This window comes from Astatotilapia calliptera, chromosome 14 (genome assembly GCF_900246225.1).
Source record: "Astatotilapia calliptera chromosome 14, fAstCal1.2, whole genome shotgun sequence".
NCBI lineage: Eukaryota > Metazoa > Chordata > Actinopteri > Cichliformes > Cichlidae > Astatotilapia > Astatotilapia calliptera.
In genome coordinates this window covers 5,089,003-5,106,882 of record NC_039315.1, presented here as the reverse complement: position 1 = coordinate 5,106,882, position 17,880 = coordinate 5,089,003, and the positions used below count along the sequence as shown (strand labels likewise).

The 17,880-nt window shown below is 40.7% G+C and overlaps 1 protein-coding gene across 2 annotated transcripts; it reads left to right on the top strand.

The window, feature by feature from the left end:
- The first annotated feature begins 1,330 nt into the window (after positions 1–1,330).
- Positions 1,331–12,692, top strand: pld3 (phospholipase D family member 3). Of its 2 annotated transcripts, none has more exons than XM_026193214.1 (12): positions 1,331–1,459; positions 4,750–4,836; positions 6,065–6,112; positions 6,271–6,434; positions 6,812–6,992; positions 7,174–7,291; positions 7,767–7,894; positions 8,953–9,150; positions 9,744–9,883; positions 10,123–10,288; positions 10,405–10,504; positions 10,842–12,692. In XM_026193214.1, exons 2-12 carry the CDS (start codon positions 4,810–4,812, stop codon positions 11,033–11,035), a joined length of 1,464 nt encoding a protein of 487 aa, XP_026048999.1. In that variant the 5' UTR covers positions 1,331–1,459; positions 4,750–4,809; the 3' UTR covers positions 11,036–12,692. The 2 variants fall into 2 exon arrangements, with proteins under 2 accessions (XP_026048999.1, XP_026048998.1); XM_026193213.1 differs by lacking the exon at positions 1,331–1,459 and adding an exon at positions 1,742–1,941.
- Positions 12,693–17,880: the final 5,188 nt, after the last annotated feature.

Genomic DNA, 17,880 nt, shown 5'->3' with positions numbered 1-17,880 from the left:
GAGCAATGCCCACAATGATGGTGAATGAATTCAAATATCCGTCTTTGTGATGCCTGTGGGTTGCAGGAAATGTTACCACGGGCAACAACTGGCCAGTGGTTCACAGTTTGAGAACCCTGGAACGAAGGGTTCACGTGCAGTTTGAGTGAGTGACGGAAGACGAGTTAACACTAAAACTCAAACCGCAGCAGAAGCCACAGTCAAACAAATGTGTTCATTTATTTGTTATTGTGGGAACACGGCAGAGAAATATACTGGAAACATGGCACTCAAAGAAATTTACCATTCATATGCTAAACCTGAGTATTAAATAATACATCAAAATACCTGCCAAAATAGGTACCCAGAGGCATTTCAAGATGGCCACCAAGTGGTGTAAAACATTTGGCATGTGAAATCAATGCACTTCAAATTAAAAGATACAAAATATGTATTTGGGTTCACATCATTGTTTTATTCTGTCAGGTGATCCATCAGGCCCACAGCAGAGAGAGACATGGGAACACTGCCGTGTAAAACTGTTAACCAGCCTCTTTATTTTGTGGCTGTGCAAACACCTTCAGGGCTTTGTCTGGAGTTTATCGTCAGTCCTGCTTAAAACTGTGCACAGCTGCATAGGAGCTAAGAAGAAACAAAGACAGGCATGCACACGTTTTACACTATTAGATATGCTGACAAAGCTAGTAAACAAGAAGAAATGTATTAGTATTACTATTACAACTGAAACCATACATGTAAAGTAACAAGAGATTTGGCTAGTTGGATTTACGTCAGCTGATGTGGGTATATTTTTGTTAATTTCATTTATGTTGCTATTTACCTCTTTTGGTGATGAATAAAGAGGTTTTCATGCTTACTTTTAAACACATATGCACTGCAGTGCACTTTATTCCATATCCTTAAGGCCAGATTAGAATCGCCAAATAATCTAACATGCATGTCTTCAGAGCCTGAGCACCTGCAGGAGGCTCATACAAGCACATGGAGAACAGAACAGAAGATCCAGGCCCAGAACACTCTGCCCTGAGATGCCAGCCCTAAATATAGCCCCACACAAACTGTAACACAACATGTGACTAGTGCCGCACCAGTCATTGTGAAACACGGAAACTATGCATAAGACAGTAAAAAAGGATCAAGAACCCCCAGAAGATATAGGGCTCAAACTAAATGAAAATGTGGAAAGTGCAATTATCTGTTCTCTCCTGCATAAAACTGAGGGGTCACAAGCTTAAGTCAAACACTGATAGCTTATCTCAGCTAGAAGTATGCAATACAGCATGTGACCTGATCCTTCAGTTAAAACTAAAGTCTGCAAAAATCACCTGTGTCAGAAGACAAAAAGAACCGCAGTGCAACTGGCGGATGGACATGAGGAGATAAGTTGTTAGACCTCAGCTCACAAAATCGTTCCTGCTTCTTTCTTCGGCTTCTGCTGTAGAAGGTCAAAAGCTTTAAGGTAACATGCTCTGAATCCATCCCAGTATTTCAGTACGTTTTTAAGGGGGTTAGCGTTTGTGTTTATTCTTCTTACCACCTGGTGGAGCTGCAAACCCTGTAACACTTCACCCAGTGGACAAGCCTTTAATGTCCTTATAAATTCATTTTCTTCAAACGTCAATCCTTCACTCGGGTAAGCGCTTTCTCTGTGTTATTTGCGCCATCTCGTGGTGAAAGGGGAGAATTACATTACAGTAAGGCCGATATAGTACGTCACGTGAAAACGCCACTCTAATTGGTTGAATTGCACGGATCACATGACCTGCTCACTCATGTAGCCAAAACGGCAGTGAAACAAAACAAGTGCTGTAAAAGTGTTTCTCTTTATGTATTTCCGTGCATCTAACAATGAATATTAACCGTAAATGCCACTGTACGTAAACTGCACACGTCGTCGTTGCTGTGTGAGGGACTGTAAGTAACCTGGACGCATAGTAGCAGGTGGGTTAAATGTTCTTTAGAGCTTATAGCGAACTGTTTTTGTTTTGCATCGTCAGCGACTCTCCGTCGGCTCACTAACACAGATCCAGGCTACAGTGTTTGTTAGCAGTTATGGAGTTTAAACAAAGACTTTTCCCTCATCGTAAATTAATTCGTGCTTTACTTAATGTGTAGTTTTTAATTTATTTGATCTTTGCCGAACTCCAGAGTGACCCACATTTACCTACATTCATGTTTTAGCCTCCTGCTGGCTAACCACACTTGTGTTGTCTAAGTCAAACGTCAGAAAATGGTTACAGTCGTCTTATTCATGTGAGGTAATTTAGTGATTTGGCAATCCTTGCACTCACTGACACACTCGCTACAACTTGAGCTAAAAATCTCGAGTCACTTCTTCCTCACCGAGTTATTTTCTCTAATTCTAATTCATTTGTTCCTCTGCGCAGATGCACAAACTCTTCTTTGTCCACTGCTAACAGATGCAGTTCGAGCCGAGGGGCTTTTGGGTTTGCTTTATTAAGTACAGTTAAAATAACAAAATTAAATATGGTGCTATAACAGTATGACACTTAGAGCTGACCTGTAGTTTCAACATGTTCCAGACTCGAGTTTCTTATAATGATGTTCCAGCATTGTTCAGTGTGTCATGTCCCACAGAAGGCACAGGAGTTTGACATAAGTCCACTGAGATCACAGAGTGAGTCTGCTCAAAGCAACTCAAGTTTATTCTCTCTGTGATTCAGCTCCAAAATTTCACCTCAGAAACAGAAGAGCACTGTCTTTGTCCTGCCACCATGCCAGTGTACATAGCAGGAACATGAAAACACAATATTTTGTTCCACTTTGTGCCCACTTTGTACTCTGCTTACTTCAAACTGGGAAACTGTAGTAGGTCAGAGGTTTCCCTGCTTCAGAAGAGGACTTTGTAGGAGACTATATACAAATAACAGCAATTGGTCATTATCAAAACAAAGCATCTGTGTGACCTTAAAAGAAGTCGATGCATTTTCATCTTATTTTTGGTAATTTTATAAAGCAAAAAAAAAAGAGGTTGAAAAGTTGTTGTTTTTTTGTTGTTTTTTCTATCATGGTCTTAGTGAGTTTCATTGTATGGAACTAACAAAATTTTGTTTGTAAACTACAGGTTTTTTTGTACGTTTTAGGTATTTTGGCCAGTTCAATACTATTATGCTTCTTCTAAACCAGCAACTTGAAAAGGACTAAACAGTGTATTTGATTTATCAGACAGCAGATGTATGAAATTTACTTGAACGTGCAAAGCAGTTTCTCTTTCTGTGGTTTGTTTAAGTAAAATTTTAAAAACTTCTGAACATCCACCAGGTCACCAGCAAAACTCGTAGTGTTCTTCTCGTGTTTCTTAGATGCATTTGGCCCTTAAACATGTTCTGTTATTAGATTTTAACATGTCAAAGCTAGTAAAATTTACAATTTGATACAAACAAAACACTCAAAGACTCTTTGTGTAATGAAGTCAGGGCCATCTTGCTTTTAGCGTGTTAGCAATCATTCAGCATTTACATTCATTCATCTGCTTTTTCTTAATTTAAGAAATTTCTTCATATGCTTAAAACAACAACAACAACAGCGTGTGAAACTAAAATATTAGTCACGTGTTCCTCTCTGACCAGAAATATGTCTCTAGCAGGAAATGTGTTTCCCGTCTTTGAAATCATTTTTCAGGAAGAGTCGGTTACCTGAAATATGTCCTGTATGTTAAAGAGCTTGTTTGTGACTGAGCTTTATAAGGAGCGAAAACTTCCAGTGGCCTGAAGTGTATAAATGTGTTCAGTGTGTTATATTAAAAGTTCAAACTGATGCGGTCGTTTTAATTGACTTTGGAGCAATGTGTATTACAAACTAGCTATCAGCCATCGCACTGTGCTGTAATGTAATAGCACTTATAGTGGGAGTAGTAGAGAAATATCTTGGTGCAGGTCGGACAGCCTGTATAGCAGTATGTCTGTGATAGACCACAATAGGCTCTGCTTTCATAAAAACTTTCATAAGTGTGACTTGAAAGATTTCCAAATATTTGTGCATGACTCAGAGCTAAAATGCTTTTGCTTCGCAATGCAGTATCACATGCTTCTTTGACTCTTGTGACTTCCAGCTCAGCGATATCGCAATTTTACCAAGTCACAGCACTTCCTGTCTTTGATGTAGTCAGATCTAAAGAAGCATCACATTCTGTCTTTATCACATTTTTGTGTTTAATCAGATTTGATTTCAGTACAAAATACACTAATCCTTAATCTCTGTACTTGTAAGTTTGTGGGGGTCCTTTTTTCTAGCTGCTAGCTGTAAGCTCAGAGGCCCTGTCACCCTGCAGGCAGCTTTTCAGCAGCTGGAGCTGTCTTTGTGCTGGAGATGGTGCAGTTCATTCTGTGTATGTGGTGGTGAAAACACCTAGAACCTTCTCTTTGTTGAGTGTGTAAAGGACAAGCTGAGGTGTGTGTCCCACGTTTGGTTGTGTTTGAGGCTGCTGTGTTGTTGAAAACTACACTGCTACTTTAAGTTAATGACAACCTCTTAAGAACGATAGAAACTGTGCAGGTCCGTCCTTTCTCAAAGCCATGTATCATTAAATAGCATTAAATGAATATCCACTGCTGCTGGTTCTGTTTACAGATATCATTACAGCCAAAACTTGGAATGAAATGTTTTTAAGCCGTGTAGCAAAGTTTCCTTGGGTGCAGCTTCGGGATTGGTTGAGTCATCTTGTATTTACCCCTGAAACATGATGACTTGAAGTAACGTTTGTGTTTTGTTCCTCTTGTTTGGTCTCAGAGCTGCAGAGCAACACAGTGAATGTGAGCTGACAGGACGGAGCTCATTTCTTCCGTGAACATGAAGACCGGCATCCCGTACCACCAGGTAAAGTTCTTTTAATATGTGGGCTTCATCAGTGTACAAACATCCTAGTTTTTAATCATTTCCTGATGCGGTTTTAATATTTATTTAAGTTACTTATTGCTTAATTATTTATTACTTACCTTCACTGTATTCTTTTCCTTTATATTTTTTAAATCAAATGTCGCCCCTTTGATGTGAGACAAAGTGATTAATGATTTTGCAATCACTGGTCACTGTGCATAGAAAATTAAGTGGTCAGTTATAAAGCTGTGTACAGTGGTCTCTCGCTATGACGCGGTTCACCTTTCGCGCCCTCGCTGTTTTTTTTTAACAGCGCATTGTGTTCTGCGTCCTGATTGGCTGTAGACCGTTGTCAATCAATCTGGTGCCGTGTCTCCTGTACAGTACAGAATGCATTCAGCTTGTCAAATTTACATAAATCTTTGGTCGCTAGCAGTGTGACTCTGAAGTGCATTACTGCATGTTTGTAAGATTTCACCCCAATAAACTCAACAATCACTGTCGAAGGCAACCGCAGGTGCCTTTGGTTTCATTCTCTAATACTGGACTTATTTTTCTACGAAGGTTTGAACTTTGAGAGAATTTAAACAAGAGAGAAAAGTGTGAAAATGTTCATGCCTGTCTGAGAAAAGTGTATAAAGCGTGTAGTGACGGGTTTTACAGCCTTGAAGCGTCTATAATAACTGTAAAAAAATAACATTCGCTACTTTGCGGATTTCACCTGTCGCGGGTTATTTTTAGAACGTAACTCCTGCGATAAACGAGGCGCCACAGTATAGTCAATGTTCTGTTTTGTTGTGAAAAATATCCCAAGCATGTTGCTGGGGTTTGGCCACGTCGTTGTTTTTCCTGTAATGTTGCAGACGTGCCGAATGCTGGAAGTCAAGGGAATTTCTAAATCATGTGAGGAAGTGAAGGATTGTGTTTCAGGAAGTGCTCTTGCTTTAGGTTTATATTGACTGTAACTGCTTAAATTAAATGATGTTACTTGTTTTTTTAATGACAGCATTTGGTGAATGAGTGCCAGTTTAGGAAGCTGGCAGACGTAGAACTCTTTTCCTTTGTGTGTTCAGAGAATGATGGTTTTTCCATGACTTTAGCAGGTGCTAGCAGTTATTGAGGTGGCGATTTTGAGACCGTGGATGTCTGGTATGATAGAGGTTTATGGTTCAGTCTGGATCGAATGTTCTCACAGTGTCCTTGTGTGGTGGTTGTGTTTGTGTGTTAGCTGGAGGATGAGTCCCGGGGACAAGAATCCAACAGGAGAACACAGGTGGTGAGTTAGAGCACTAACACACAAATACACCTGAATTTTTACTCGTCAATATAAATAAATCGCAATGATTTTTTCAGTTTATGTCAAAAATAAAGACAAAGAAATAAACACTGATCAAGAGCTGCAGATTCTAAGGACGTCTCCTCCTCCCTCCTCAGTATTACAGGTGTTTGATAGCTCTGGCCACTGTGGCTAGTGTGCTGCTGGTCATCATGGCGCTCTGTAACCTCCTGATACCGAGGGCCTCCTCTTCCTCTTCCCACCCTGTTCCCGACATCAGCCTCCCTCTGCCTAACATGGAGTCCTGCACAGATCCCTGCAGGTAAGTTTACTTTAGAAACCAACACCTGCTTCCAGCTTAATCTGCATATGCAGAAGAGTTCAATATCCAGGAAAACAAAAAGCTTTTTAAAACCTTATTTGATGACAAAGCCAGCAAACTTTCTTACTTTTTATCAAATTTGACTGATGATTCTATCCAGCTTCATACCAGTAATAGAAAATTACTTAAAGTGCAGATTCTTGACTATACATGAAACAGCATCTTCATTACTATCCATACTCTACCCAGCCTCTTCTATAACATAGCTAAAGTTTAAAGCTTAGTTAAACTATCTGCTTGACATGAATTCATGTAATTTCATTTTTCTTGACGTTGGACGTTGAGGAAAAAACTCTCCCACTCTTCTCTGTCTCCAGGATCGTGTTGGTGGAGAGCATTCCCGAAGGCCTGGAGTTTAACTCCAGCACCACTCATCCATCCATCTTCCAGGCGTGGATGAATCTGATGAACGAGGCTCGCAGCAGTGTCGACATCGCCTCCTTCTATTGGACCCTCACCAACAAAGACACACACACTCGTGAGCCGACAGCCAATCAGGTCAGCTGGAGTTGTCTGCGGTTTTCTTTTTCTCTTTTCCTCTAATATTAAATTATGCTGAAGAATGATTGATTATTAATTGATGCAAAGTGCTTTTAATTGTGCCGACTGACCTTGATCTAAAGCAGTTATTGTGAAACAACCAGATAACTGATCCCTGATTTTCTCGCCGTGCTCACAGGGTGAGGCTGTTCTGAACAGGCTCGCTGAACTATCGGGGAATTTATCAGTTCGTATTGCTGTTAACACACCGCAGGAGAAACAGCCACGGCACGACCTCAGGCTGCTCAACGACTCAGGTGACTCTTGGCTTCTTTTGAACGTCACACCTGCAGGGGTCAGACTGATCTGAGCTGTCTGAGTTATTATGAAATTAGTTTAATACACATATTGTGATGTCTCACTGTGTGTGGGACATCATATGACGTCTGTGAGCCTCTTATCGACACTTGTGTTAAGTTGGTTGGTTGTGATGGGAGTTATTTAGCTGCGACATTAACAGTAACTCTGGTATTGCAACATACAACTATGCATAAGCACCATTTTTTGTTTTTATTTCTTTGTTTTTGTTTTTTGGTGCATAAGACTGATAAACATTCTGATTTACAAAATGGATTATTCTGAGATACTGAGTATCACTTCCTTCTGTCTAAAATCATCTAAAATGAATATGTTATGTTCATTTATCATTGTCCAGTATTGCTTCCAAAATGCTTCCAGCCCTCAGAATTGTTAGTTTTTAGGAAATAAGTGTTTGTTTTGTGTGACTTTTAGGAGCCCATATTAGGACTGTAAACATGAAGGAGCTCACCACAGGCGTTCTTCACACCAAGTTCTGGGTTGTGGACAAGCAGCATATTTACATTGGCAGTGCCAACATGGACTGGAGGTCCCTCACACAGGTACACAAACACTCAGACTCTCTCTCACTGTCATGTAAATGCTGTTAGAGGTGGATGCTCAGTACAGTCGGTGTGTTTAAAGGTAAACAGAGCAAACTTATCAGTATATTTATTATTAAACAGTTCTTTCTACTCTTGACTTGGTGTGGCGTTAAAGGGAGTGGATGACCCTCTGCTTAAGCACCTACCTCTGAATATGAGAACAGCAGCACTGCCCACCTGCCCATCAGGGCGGGGGCATCCAATCAGAAGAAAGGTGGCCCAGACCTTATGTGGGATTCTCTCTTCAAAAGCTAAAAAAAAGTCCACACACCCACTCCCAGCAACCGTTAACAATAAGAAAGAATCAAAAGTTCAGCACGTTTAATAATTTTCCCTAAAATATATATATATATTTAAATCAGCATGGTCTATATATGCTCAAAAATCTATTATTTTATTACATATTTACATTAGCTTCACTTTCTTCACCGGCACTGGGTCTGTGCACAACAATTTGTGAACTAACGGCTTAACTGGAACAGTGGGGAGGGGGTCTTAAAGTAGAAAGCAGTTTATTTCACACAGGATGAATTACGGGGCTCCACCAGTAAGAATCATCTGAAGCTTCTCTAACAGGCCTGTAAATCTATAAACAGCGTCAGTGTCGGTAGTCCCGCCCGAATACTGACACTGACTCTGTCCCATTTCTTCTGCTTTCAAGAGGAAGTTTTTATGTTGGTATAAAGTTTCAGTCACATGCTGAACTGTTTAGTCTACACTTGTTTAATGTGGGACCATCAGTGTGGTAAACCACATCTCCCTTTTACATTTCTCAATCAGACTTTTGCTGAGCTGTCATTCGCATCCTTTTTTTACAAGCTTGCGCTAAAGTCCCAGAAACATATTTCTGATAAATTAATCAGAAAAGATACCGGCTTAACAGTAGGACAAAGAAATCTAAACTGGGACAGAAGAGAAGGAACAACTTTTCTTATTTCCTCTTTGTTTTCTGCAGTTTCAAAAATGCAAAACCAGCAAAAAACGAACGTAAGTAATGTTCTAGTGTTGGTCTCCAGGTGAAGGAGCTGGGTGTGGTGGTCTACAACTGCAGCTGCCTGGCAGCAGACCTCAGTAAGATCTTTGAAGCCTACTGGTTTCTGGGGGAGAGCAAGTCAATCCCATCACCTTGGCCAGAGAGGTTCTCCACCATGTACAACAAGGATACACCCCTCCAGCTGCCTCTTAACAACACGCCATCCAACGTCTATCTGTCGGTGAGCGGGATTTTCTTTTGATGTTGAGTCATAAGAGCCAGTTAATCACCTCTAAGCAGTTTTAAGGTTTGCTTTCTGACCAAATGGGAAATAACTGGTGTTTCTAGATGGTCACATCATGCAGAGAGAGGGACATTTTCAGCGTTGCGCTTGTATACATGCAACGTGCAACCACAATTTGTCACTTGTCACAATTTGTGACTTTCTGACTCCTCTACAGTTGGCCATCAGTACTGAAAGAAGATGTGAATGCTTGGTTTCTGTTACAGTCACAGAAGTGGGCAGATATCGACACCTCTTTCAGGGCGATGCAGGGCCGGGGGATTCCAAAGCTGTTCGAAAACAATCTGCAGCACAGAGTTTTGGTTTCTGTTACAGCGCTCACGTTTCCAGGATTCAACATTCAAAACCTTTTTAAAATGTAATGTTTTTTTTAATACAGTCCCACTGAGGCTACTAAATCAACCCACAGTCCCACATAGCCGCGCATTCGTCCAGTCATTACTGTGCATTTGTAGTTTAGCGTATTGTAGTTTTCTGCATTTTAAAAAATGCTGCTAAAATTAACTGAATCCTTTTTTCTGCTCGATCAGAGTTCCCCTCCGTCCTTATGTGCGGCCGGCAGGACTCCAGACCTTCAGTCCATCCTCAGTGTGATGGAGGATGCTGAGAGCTTTGTCTACATCGCTGTCATGAACTACCTGCCCACCATGGAGTTTTCACATCCTAAAAGGTGCAGTTTTGTTAATAGTTGTGAAATGTAACTACAGGAAAACAGTTGATCGTTGTTTTGTTTTTGTTTTTCTTTTATGGTCCTACATCAACTCTAGTCAAATCAACAGTAATAAAATTAATATGAACGTGTTTGCACAATAAAACACCAGGATATCCTGATCAAATCATCCCGAAAGGAAGTGAGAAACATTAAGTTTTAACATTGTGCTTGTACTGTGCGTGTGGCGCCCTCTGCAGGTACTGGGCGGACATCGACACGCAGCTGAGACGAGTTGCATATGAGAAGCGGATTAAAGTGCGGCTGCTGATCAGCTGCTGGAACAGCACACAGCCAGTCATGTTTTCTTTCCTGAAGTCTCTGGCCTCGGTTTATAACCCCAAGAATAACCTCGACATCCAGGTGGTGAGTGGCTCTTATGGTCAAGCATCATCTCCCGCTGGGAAAGGAGGTTGTACGTTTTATGGCACTTATCCTAAAGTAAAAACATTATGTTGTGACTTTGTGTTTTCTTTATTTAGAGGCTCTTCGTGGTGCCTGCCACCCCCAAGCAGAAGGAGATTCCCTTTGCAAGAGTTAACCACAATAAGTACATGGTGACGGACAAGATAGCATACATAGGTGAGGCACACTTTCTTTGTTTACTAATAAATTTGTTTCTTGAAATCATTAAGATGACTTAAAGAGTACACATAGAGAACTTTTTCAATCAGTTTCAATGACCTATCTTACAGTTTCAATTAATCCCCCAAAAAACAGAAAAATGTGATTTTCATCAAGATGAGAAAATACATGATACTGAAATTGAATACTTGTTGGTGGTGTTAAAAGCCAAGCTGATGGCTGCTTTTCTAAGCATGTCGTTAGTCACACATACTTTATTATCATCTGTCCAATCAGTCTTTCAGGAAAAAAAAGATAATGTGCTTAAATATAATCTGTGGCTTTCTGTTTTCAGGTACATCCAACTGGTCAGGAGACTACTTTGTGAACACGGCTGGCTCAGCATTAGTTGTCAACCAGACGGCGTCACAGTCTGTTGAGTCAACTGTCCAATCACAGTTGAAGGCTGTCTTTGAGAGGGACTGGAACTCGGGCTACAGCACTCCTCTCACCCAGCACTCAAACCTCAAAGACTTCTGTTACTTTTAACAGCATTACAGACACACAAAGTCATTGTTTCTGACTTCGACACAGCGCACTTTGATTTTAGTAGTGAAGTGCGAAACGTATGAAAATTGATCAGCTGTAATGTGGAAACCCCTGAGCTTAAAATCAGCAACAGGCAACCTATTAGCAGAGTGTTTGCTAGACTGCTGAGGTTTAATGCCACACTCTTATTTCATCAGAAAAAAGAGAGAATACAGACAGTTTTTTAAAGAGAGTCCAACATATGCTCTGTATTTTAGGCCGGTTTTAAGTAACGTTGAAGCTGATCTGTTAGCTCAATTTTATCCAAGCATTTTTGTCTGCCTTATGGTCTGTAAGTTTTCACACCAGCATTCACATGGATACAAAAAACATGAAACGGGCTAATACTGGCTGGATATGTTAAGCTCAACTTTCAACTACATTTGGCTGGTATCACAGTGTTATAATATACTGATGTACTTACAAACCCCAAAAGTTTGATTGCCAAAAATAGCACCAAAAACAGTTGCTTTTCTTTATTCTTAAACTGGTACAGAGATGCCAATTTGAGGCCATTTTTTTGTGCACTACAGAAATATGCCAGCAGAAGTTGGGAATATTCAGCTGAGCTCAGTGAGCTGTGAAATATGCCAACTGCAGGAAGTATTTAGGAATTTTTAGAGTTCATTTACATGCACAGCATGGGCAAAGGTGTATGCAGGATTAGTTTGTAGATATTTGCAGATGAAGACGTTAACACGTCTCGCATTATATTTGTCAGTGTGAGCAGGACCTCCTGCAACAATCTGTGGGTGAAGGTAGTGGTGTCCCTGATCTTCTCAGCTGCTGATTTCCTGATAGATTAAATGTAAATATATATTTAGATCAGTAAACACTCAGGGTGTGGTGAAGGTTTGCAGTCTTGTTTCCTTCTAGGTTACAGTCCACGTGTCTGTGCAGACACTGGTCATGCAGTGATCGGTCCAGTGGTTGTGTCTTTTTGTTCTGACACAGCCTGCATACAGAAGTGTTTTTCTTTTCTTCAGTGCCTCAAAGACTGCAGCCTTGAGTAATGAGGGGTAGCTGCAGTGAGTCTGTGTTATAGATTGATAACATAAATAATTCATTCAGCATATTAGTATTTCTTGAAGTGAGAGGAGTAAAGTTTGTTTAGTCAGCGAATCCCTCACATCCATAGCTGCAAAGGTTTGTATGATCAGCAGCTTTTTGTACTGTCATATATTGTATATACCAGGAAACGTTATGATGGGATAAAAACATGCACACAAATGCACACCATATCTACTGTTAAAGGTTTTACCGCAGTGTCGGAGCAAAGGAGTCAGACATGAATGTTTAACTTTCATCATGTGGTTTCTATCATGTACTCCCAATAGCTGTAGGGGGCGCTGTTTCAGCATTGGCGTCAGGTCAGTGGCGAACGTCATGTTTTCTGCTGTCTCCTGCAGTGACTCGTGTAAAGGGATCAATTCAGTGAATCACAGCTTCAGCCTCGGTGGGAGTTTTCATCCCAGTTCATCTCAGGGAGTTTGAGTGCTTTTGTAATTTTCTGGAATTTAAAATCATTTAAAAATCCTCTCTGGACTGCGTTGAAATAAGCAAATAAAAGCTAAAGTCTGCAGTGCATCTAAGGGAAATAAAAACTTCTTTCATACCACTCCAGTGCAAAATATTTTTTTCACACACTGATCACAATTTGACCATTTGAAATAAATTTAATCCCCCTATAATGTGTTAATTATGATTGGAGACATTGTTTACAGTGCTAGAAATATCAAACTGAATTAATTGTGTGGATTGTAAACTCATCAAATATGTTGGAAAACCCCTAGTTTGTAAAAACACATATAGATTCGGGGCCAAATGAATTAGCTTAGGCAAGCAATAAAAAAGAGAAGCACAACATTTTATTGCTTGCTCAAACAGCCCAAGTGTTCCTAAGTAATCTAAACTTAGTAAGAGGAACTTGCTAGACATGTCTACGTACAAATGAAATGCTAAAGCACATAGCAAAGCCTCACTACCTGCTATTTAAAAGCATAAAAACCATACTGGGAGTTAAGCTTGAGCTGCTCTACCTGAAGGTTCACATTTGTGATGCTGCAGTATCAGATGTCTAACACTGGGGGGCAGTGTTGGTGCAGTTTTGAGCCTTGTCCGATCTGTGAGATTCAATTTCAGGATTCTGTTTTAAAATTTGTTTCTGATAAAACATCTAAACTAAAAAGTCTCATGACCAATGAAATCAAAGTTTACCAAAGGGGGATAACCTAGTGCTGCTCCTATATGATGGAAATACTGAACTTTACTATGAAATAAAAGGAAATCCTAGTATCGGTGCTTTTTACAGCCTGTGTATTTAATGCTATGTTGTTGTAGTTGTTTTTGTTTTCATGTTTTGAAGTGAATCAGAGTCCAGATCTGATTATGGGTGGGTTCAAATGTGAGACTCGAACACACCCAGTCTCTGCTGACTGCAGACCAGGCTGATACGTGCTGTTTGATAAATACATACCTACTGAGTAGGTTTGTGGTTGTTAACTCAAATACACTACAAACACCAGCAGTGAAAGTGCTGTGTGCAGTAAGATGATCCCTGTACTTTCAAATTAATTACAATGTTTTTAACTTAATATACATATACAATATACAGGCATGTGAATACTACATGTCCTTGAAGAACAACCTTTTATGAACTCCACAAAACAGTCATTTTTAAATTGGAGGGTTTTCAATATACTGGAAAAACTGAAATTGTAATGAAGTAAAATTTACATTATTATATTATTATATAATATTAGCCCCTCAATTTGCAGTCCTTTCAAAAATTGTTTCAAAACAGCTATGCCAAATTTCTTTTTCTGAAGATTATTCATAGCACCAAAACACTAAACTCACACAGTTTTCTCCCACAGCTGAGCTCAACATCTGCTGACTGATTTCAATGTTATTTTGCACTTGAACAACACGCCTGTAAGTCACAGGATCCAATGAGCTCTGCTTAAACCATCCTGAATTGATTTAACTGTCCTTGTTCTACCGGATATCCAATACAAAAGGAGTCCTGCTGCTCTCTGTGCATTAAAATACAAATGCCTTATAAAACTACACAGCAGATAAGTATCTGATGAGCCTTCAAAACTCTGATCAGTACATTTGCTCTTCTTCAGGAATCATTTGATGGTGTCACCAGCACCTGAAACAGCATGTTCCCCCTCCTCTTGCCGTGGTCTGAATACCCAACAATAAACTGTATCCCTGATACCTCACGCTGATACCTGTCTCTGCTCAAACCCACAAGAATAGTGGGTTGCAAAGTAGTGTTCCTTATAAATATATCTTAACCCGAAACATATCCTCTTAGGTATCTGCAACATGTTGCTTCCCGGTGTGTAAACTATGCAGTCGTCCGTGGTCATGGAACGCAGCAGAGCCCAACCCAGGAGGTTATTTCCGTCCCTCGGCTAACTATCCAAAAACGCACAGTCTCCACCCATTCAGTGACCCATGAAGTGTGTCTGTGGTGGGAGAGGCAGCTTGGGTTTAGGTCTTCTGTGGACACTTGATGGAGCTGCTCAAAAATATTGAGTTCAGGTGCACCTGTGATGGGATGGGATTTAAAAAGATGTGCTCTAATTTAATGTTTGGGTCCGTAATCTTCGCTTTGTGAGGTTGTAAAATTAGATTTGTACCTTGAAACTTTTTCAAGGTACAAAGGCTTACAAAATGTATATCTTTATCTGTGGAGCACTTATCACTGCAGCATCAAGCTGCACCGCCCACTAAATGCTGTTACGGAAAAAGTCTCTGCTGCCAGGGGGCCACTTCAGTTTGTTTGTGCCAACCTCAGGACCACCCAAATTACTCTTTTACTAGCTGCACTGTGACAGATTGATATATTTTTCTCTTTTTGCTACTCTTTGTGCAGATGTTTCAGTGCCAAGGTGCTTAGACGCGCAGGGAACACTAACATAATAAGTATTGTGTGTGTGTGACATTTTGCTTTTATCTTGAGGATGACAATTAAACAACAGTATTTGCTCCTGAGTGGGAAGACGGCATCTGTATGTGAAATATTTATGCCCCAGATTGTTTGAGGTGACGTTGATCTTGCTCTAAGTGTTTTCTGTGAAGATACTAAGCTGCTTTGGGAAATTAAAAACTGAGGAAAAGGTTTGGTGTTAGAGGTTTGGTGATCCAGGTTTGTACTTCAGTATTTTATTTTAAAAAATGAATAAATGGAAGATAAAAGGAGATGGAGAGAGAAACTGTAACCACGGTTTTTATAAAGGGAACAACTATACAGCCAGAGAAGTATGTGAGGCTGGTGCAGGATATGTATGAGGACAGCAAGATAGTGGTGAGCTGTGCGGTAGGACTGACAGATGAGTTCAAAGAGGGATTGGGATCATCAGAGATCAGCTCTTGTTTGGAGGTTGATAGATGAGGTCAGTCTCTGTGGGCTATGATGTTTGCAGATGATGTTGTGATCTGTAGTGAGGGTGGGGAGAAGGGGAAGACAGCCTGGAGAGGTGGAGGTATGCACTGGAGAGAAGAGGCATAAAAGCAGAAGCAAGACAGAATAACTGTTATTGCAGGGGAGGCAAGAGGGAAGGTGAAGGTGCAAGTAAGAGTAGTGAGGATGGATTGTTTTAAATACCTGGGGTGAACCATCCAAAGAGACAGATGTAGTACAAGAGAGGTGAAGAAGAGTGGGTGGACGGGGTAGAGTGGGTGGAGATGAGTCTCGGGGCAAAGTAGAGTTGGAGATGCTCAGATTATCATTTGGAGTTACCAGAATGGACAAGATTAGAAATGAATACATTAGAGCAGGGGTGGCGGAACTCCAGGCCTCGAGGGCCGGCGTCCTGCAGGTTTTAGATTTCACCCTGGGTCAACACACCTGAGTCAAATGATTAGTTCATTAACAGGCCTCTGGAGAACTTTAAGACATGTTGAGGCGGTCTTTTAGCCATTTAAATCAGCCGTGTTGGAACAAGGACACATCTAAAACCTACAGGACGCTGGCCCTTGAGGCCTGGAGTTTGACACCTGTGCATTAGAGGGACAACTCGGACTGAGTACCGGGAGACAAAGTTAAAGAACATGAAGAATAGTGGATATACTGGGCAAAGGATGGTGAAGGTGGAGCTTTGAGGTGAGAGGAAAAGAGGAAGATTACAGAAGAGACTCACTGATGTAGTGAAGAAGACATGCAGATGGCTGTTGTCACTGAGGAGGGTGCAGGGCAGGGTGAGATAGGGGTAGAGATTTTTAATTACTTCCTCAAAAAGCTTTATTGTGATGTTTGAGTGCTGAAGTCATTGCTAATTCCTGTGGAGATAGGTGTGATTAAAGCTGATTAAATCATTAAAACTAAATGTGTGTAATTTATAGGCATTGTGAACTAACCACAGAAGCAAATACAGTGTGAGAGAAGAATAAATGGCGTGCATTTGTGAGTAAATGCCTTCTGCCTATACTGAGCATCGGAGAGGAGGAGTAGTGTGGAAACTCTTGAGATGGCTGGATACCAGGCACGTAGCAGCTTTCTGAATTAACTGCAGGTCCCCCTACCTTGGGTTATAGAGGGAAAATGATGGCAGTGGGGTACTGCTGCAGTGAAAAGTGTAAGCAGGCGTGTCTAAACTGGAGAAGGGATTATAGAAGATGATCAGTGACAGTACAGGTTTATTTTATAGGATGTGCGCCTCTGATTGAATCGCCTTCAAATAAGGCAACACACAAATGGGTAGAGGAAACAGCAATACCAGCATGTGGAAGTGTCAGCAACAGGCGTGGCTGTGTTCTCTGGTGTTGTCGATACCTTAACTAGAGCAAGAAAGTGCAGGGAGAAATTTCTGCCACCACCTGGAAATGGTCTGAAAGAGTAGGCTGAAGGGTCAGAGGCTCACATGTCACTCACTTAGAAGAAGAGGAGTCAGACGTTTGAAAGAGTCTGACTCCTTTCTTTGTTCTAGCCTTCATTCGCCCGTCTTGGAGGATATGCTGCATGCATGTCATGTCAGAGTGACTAATTACTTGTTTTCTACTTCCAATTAGCAGTCATGTCAACGTCCAACTGGGAAAGTCGTATTTTTTCAGGCTCCAAGATAACAAAAAGAATTGAGTATGAGCAACAGAAAGATAACATCAGCCAAAGTCTGTGGTTCAAAATAATATTTTCTCCTATATCTCATATAGTCTCTTATATCGCATTAGTTTCAAAATCACAACATAGCAGCCCAATTTATGTTCAGTTATATGACATAAACTTTGTGTCTTTATTAATCCTCATGTTTATTGATAAAACAGACTGGAAAAATCACCACTAGTATTTGCTAACACAAGTAAATGTATAGAAATCCTCCCATGGGATGTGGAAATTGCACTCTGCCTGAGTGGATCTTCTTTTGTCTGAACGCTGCGTGCCAGGAGTGCAGACACAACTCTGGAGCTATCATTATGATTAAAGGCTAAGCCCAGACTCACACTGGCAGGTGAACACCATTAAGTCTTATACCATATCTAAAATCTTGTACACTTGTACTTAAACGTGCTATTTTGAGGTTTCAGTATGTTCAAACCAACAAGTGATGCACTAATAACAGTCAACATGTTGGCCCCCCGAAAACGCATAACCTTAAACGATAACCACTGACTATACAGTGGAAGTGGAGCGACGACCAACGAATTTTCATCCAGTAGCGTATCAGCTGCACATTTCTAACATTACTGAATCATTGCAGAAATGAATCCAGTTCTAAGTACTTTTACTATCTCGGTGTTTCATTTTCAGCCGGTTGTCATGGTCCTGGGCCATGTGGGCCCAGTATTCTTAGTTT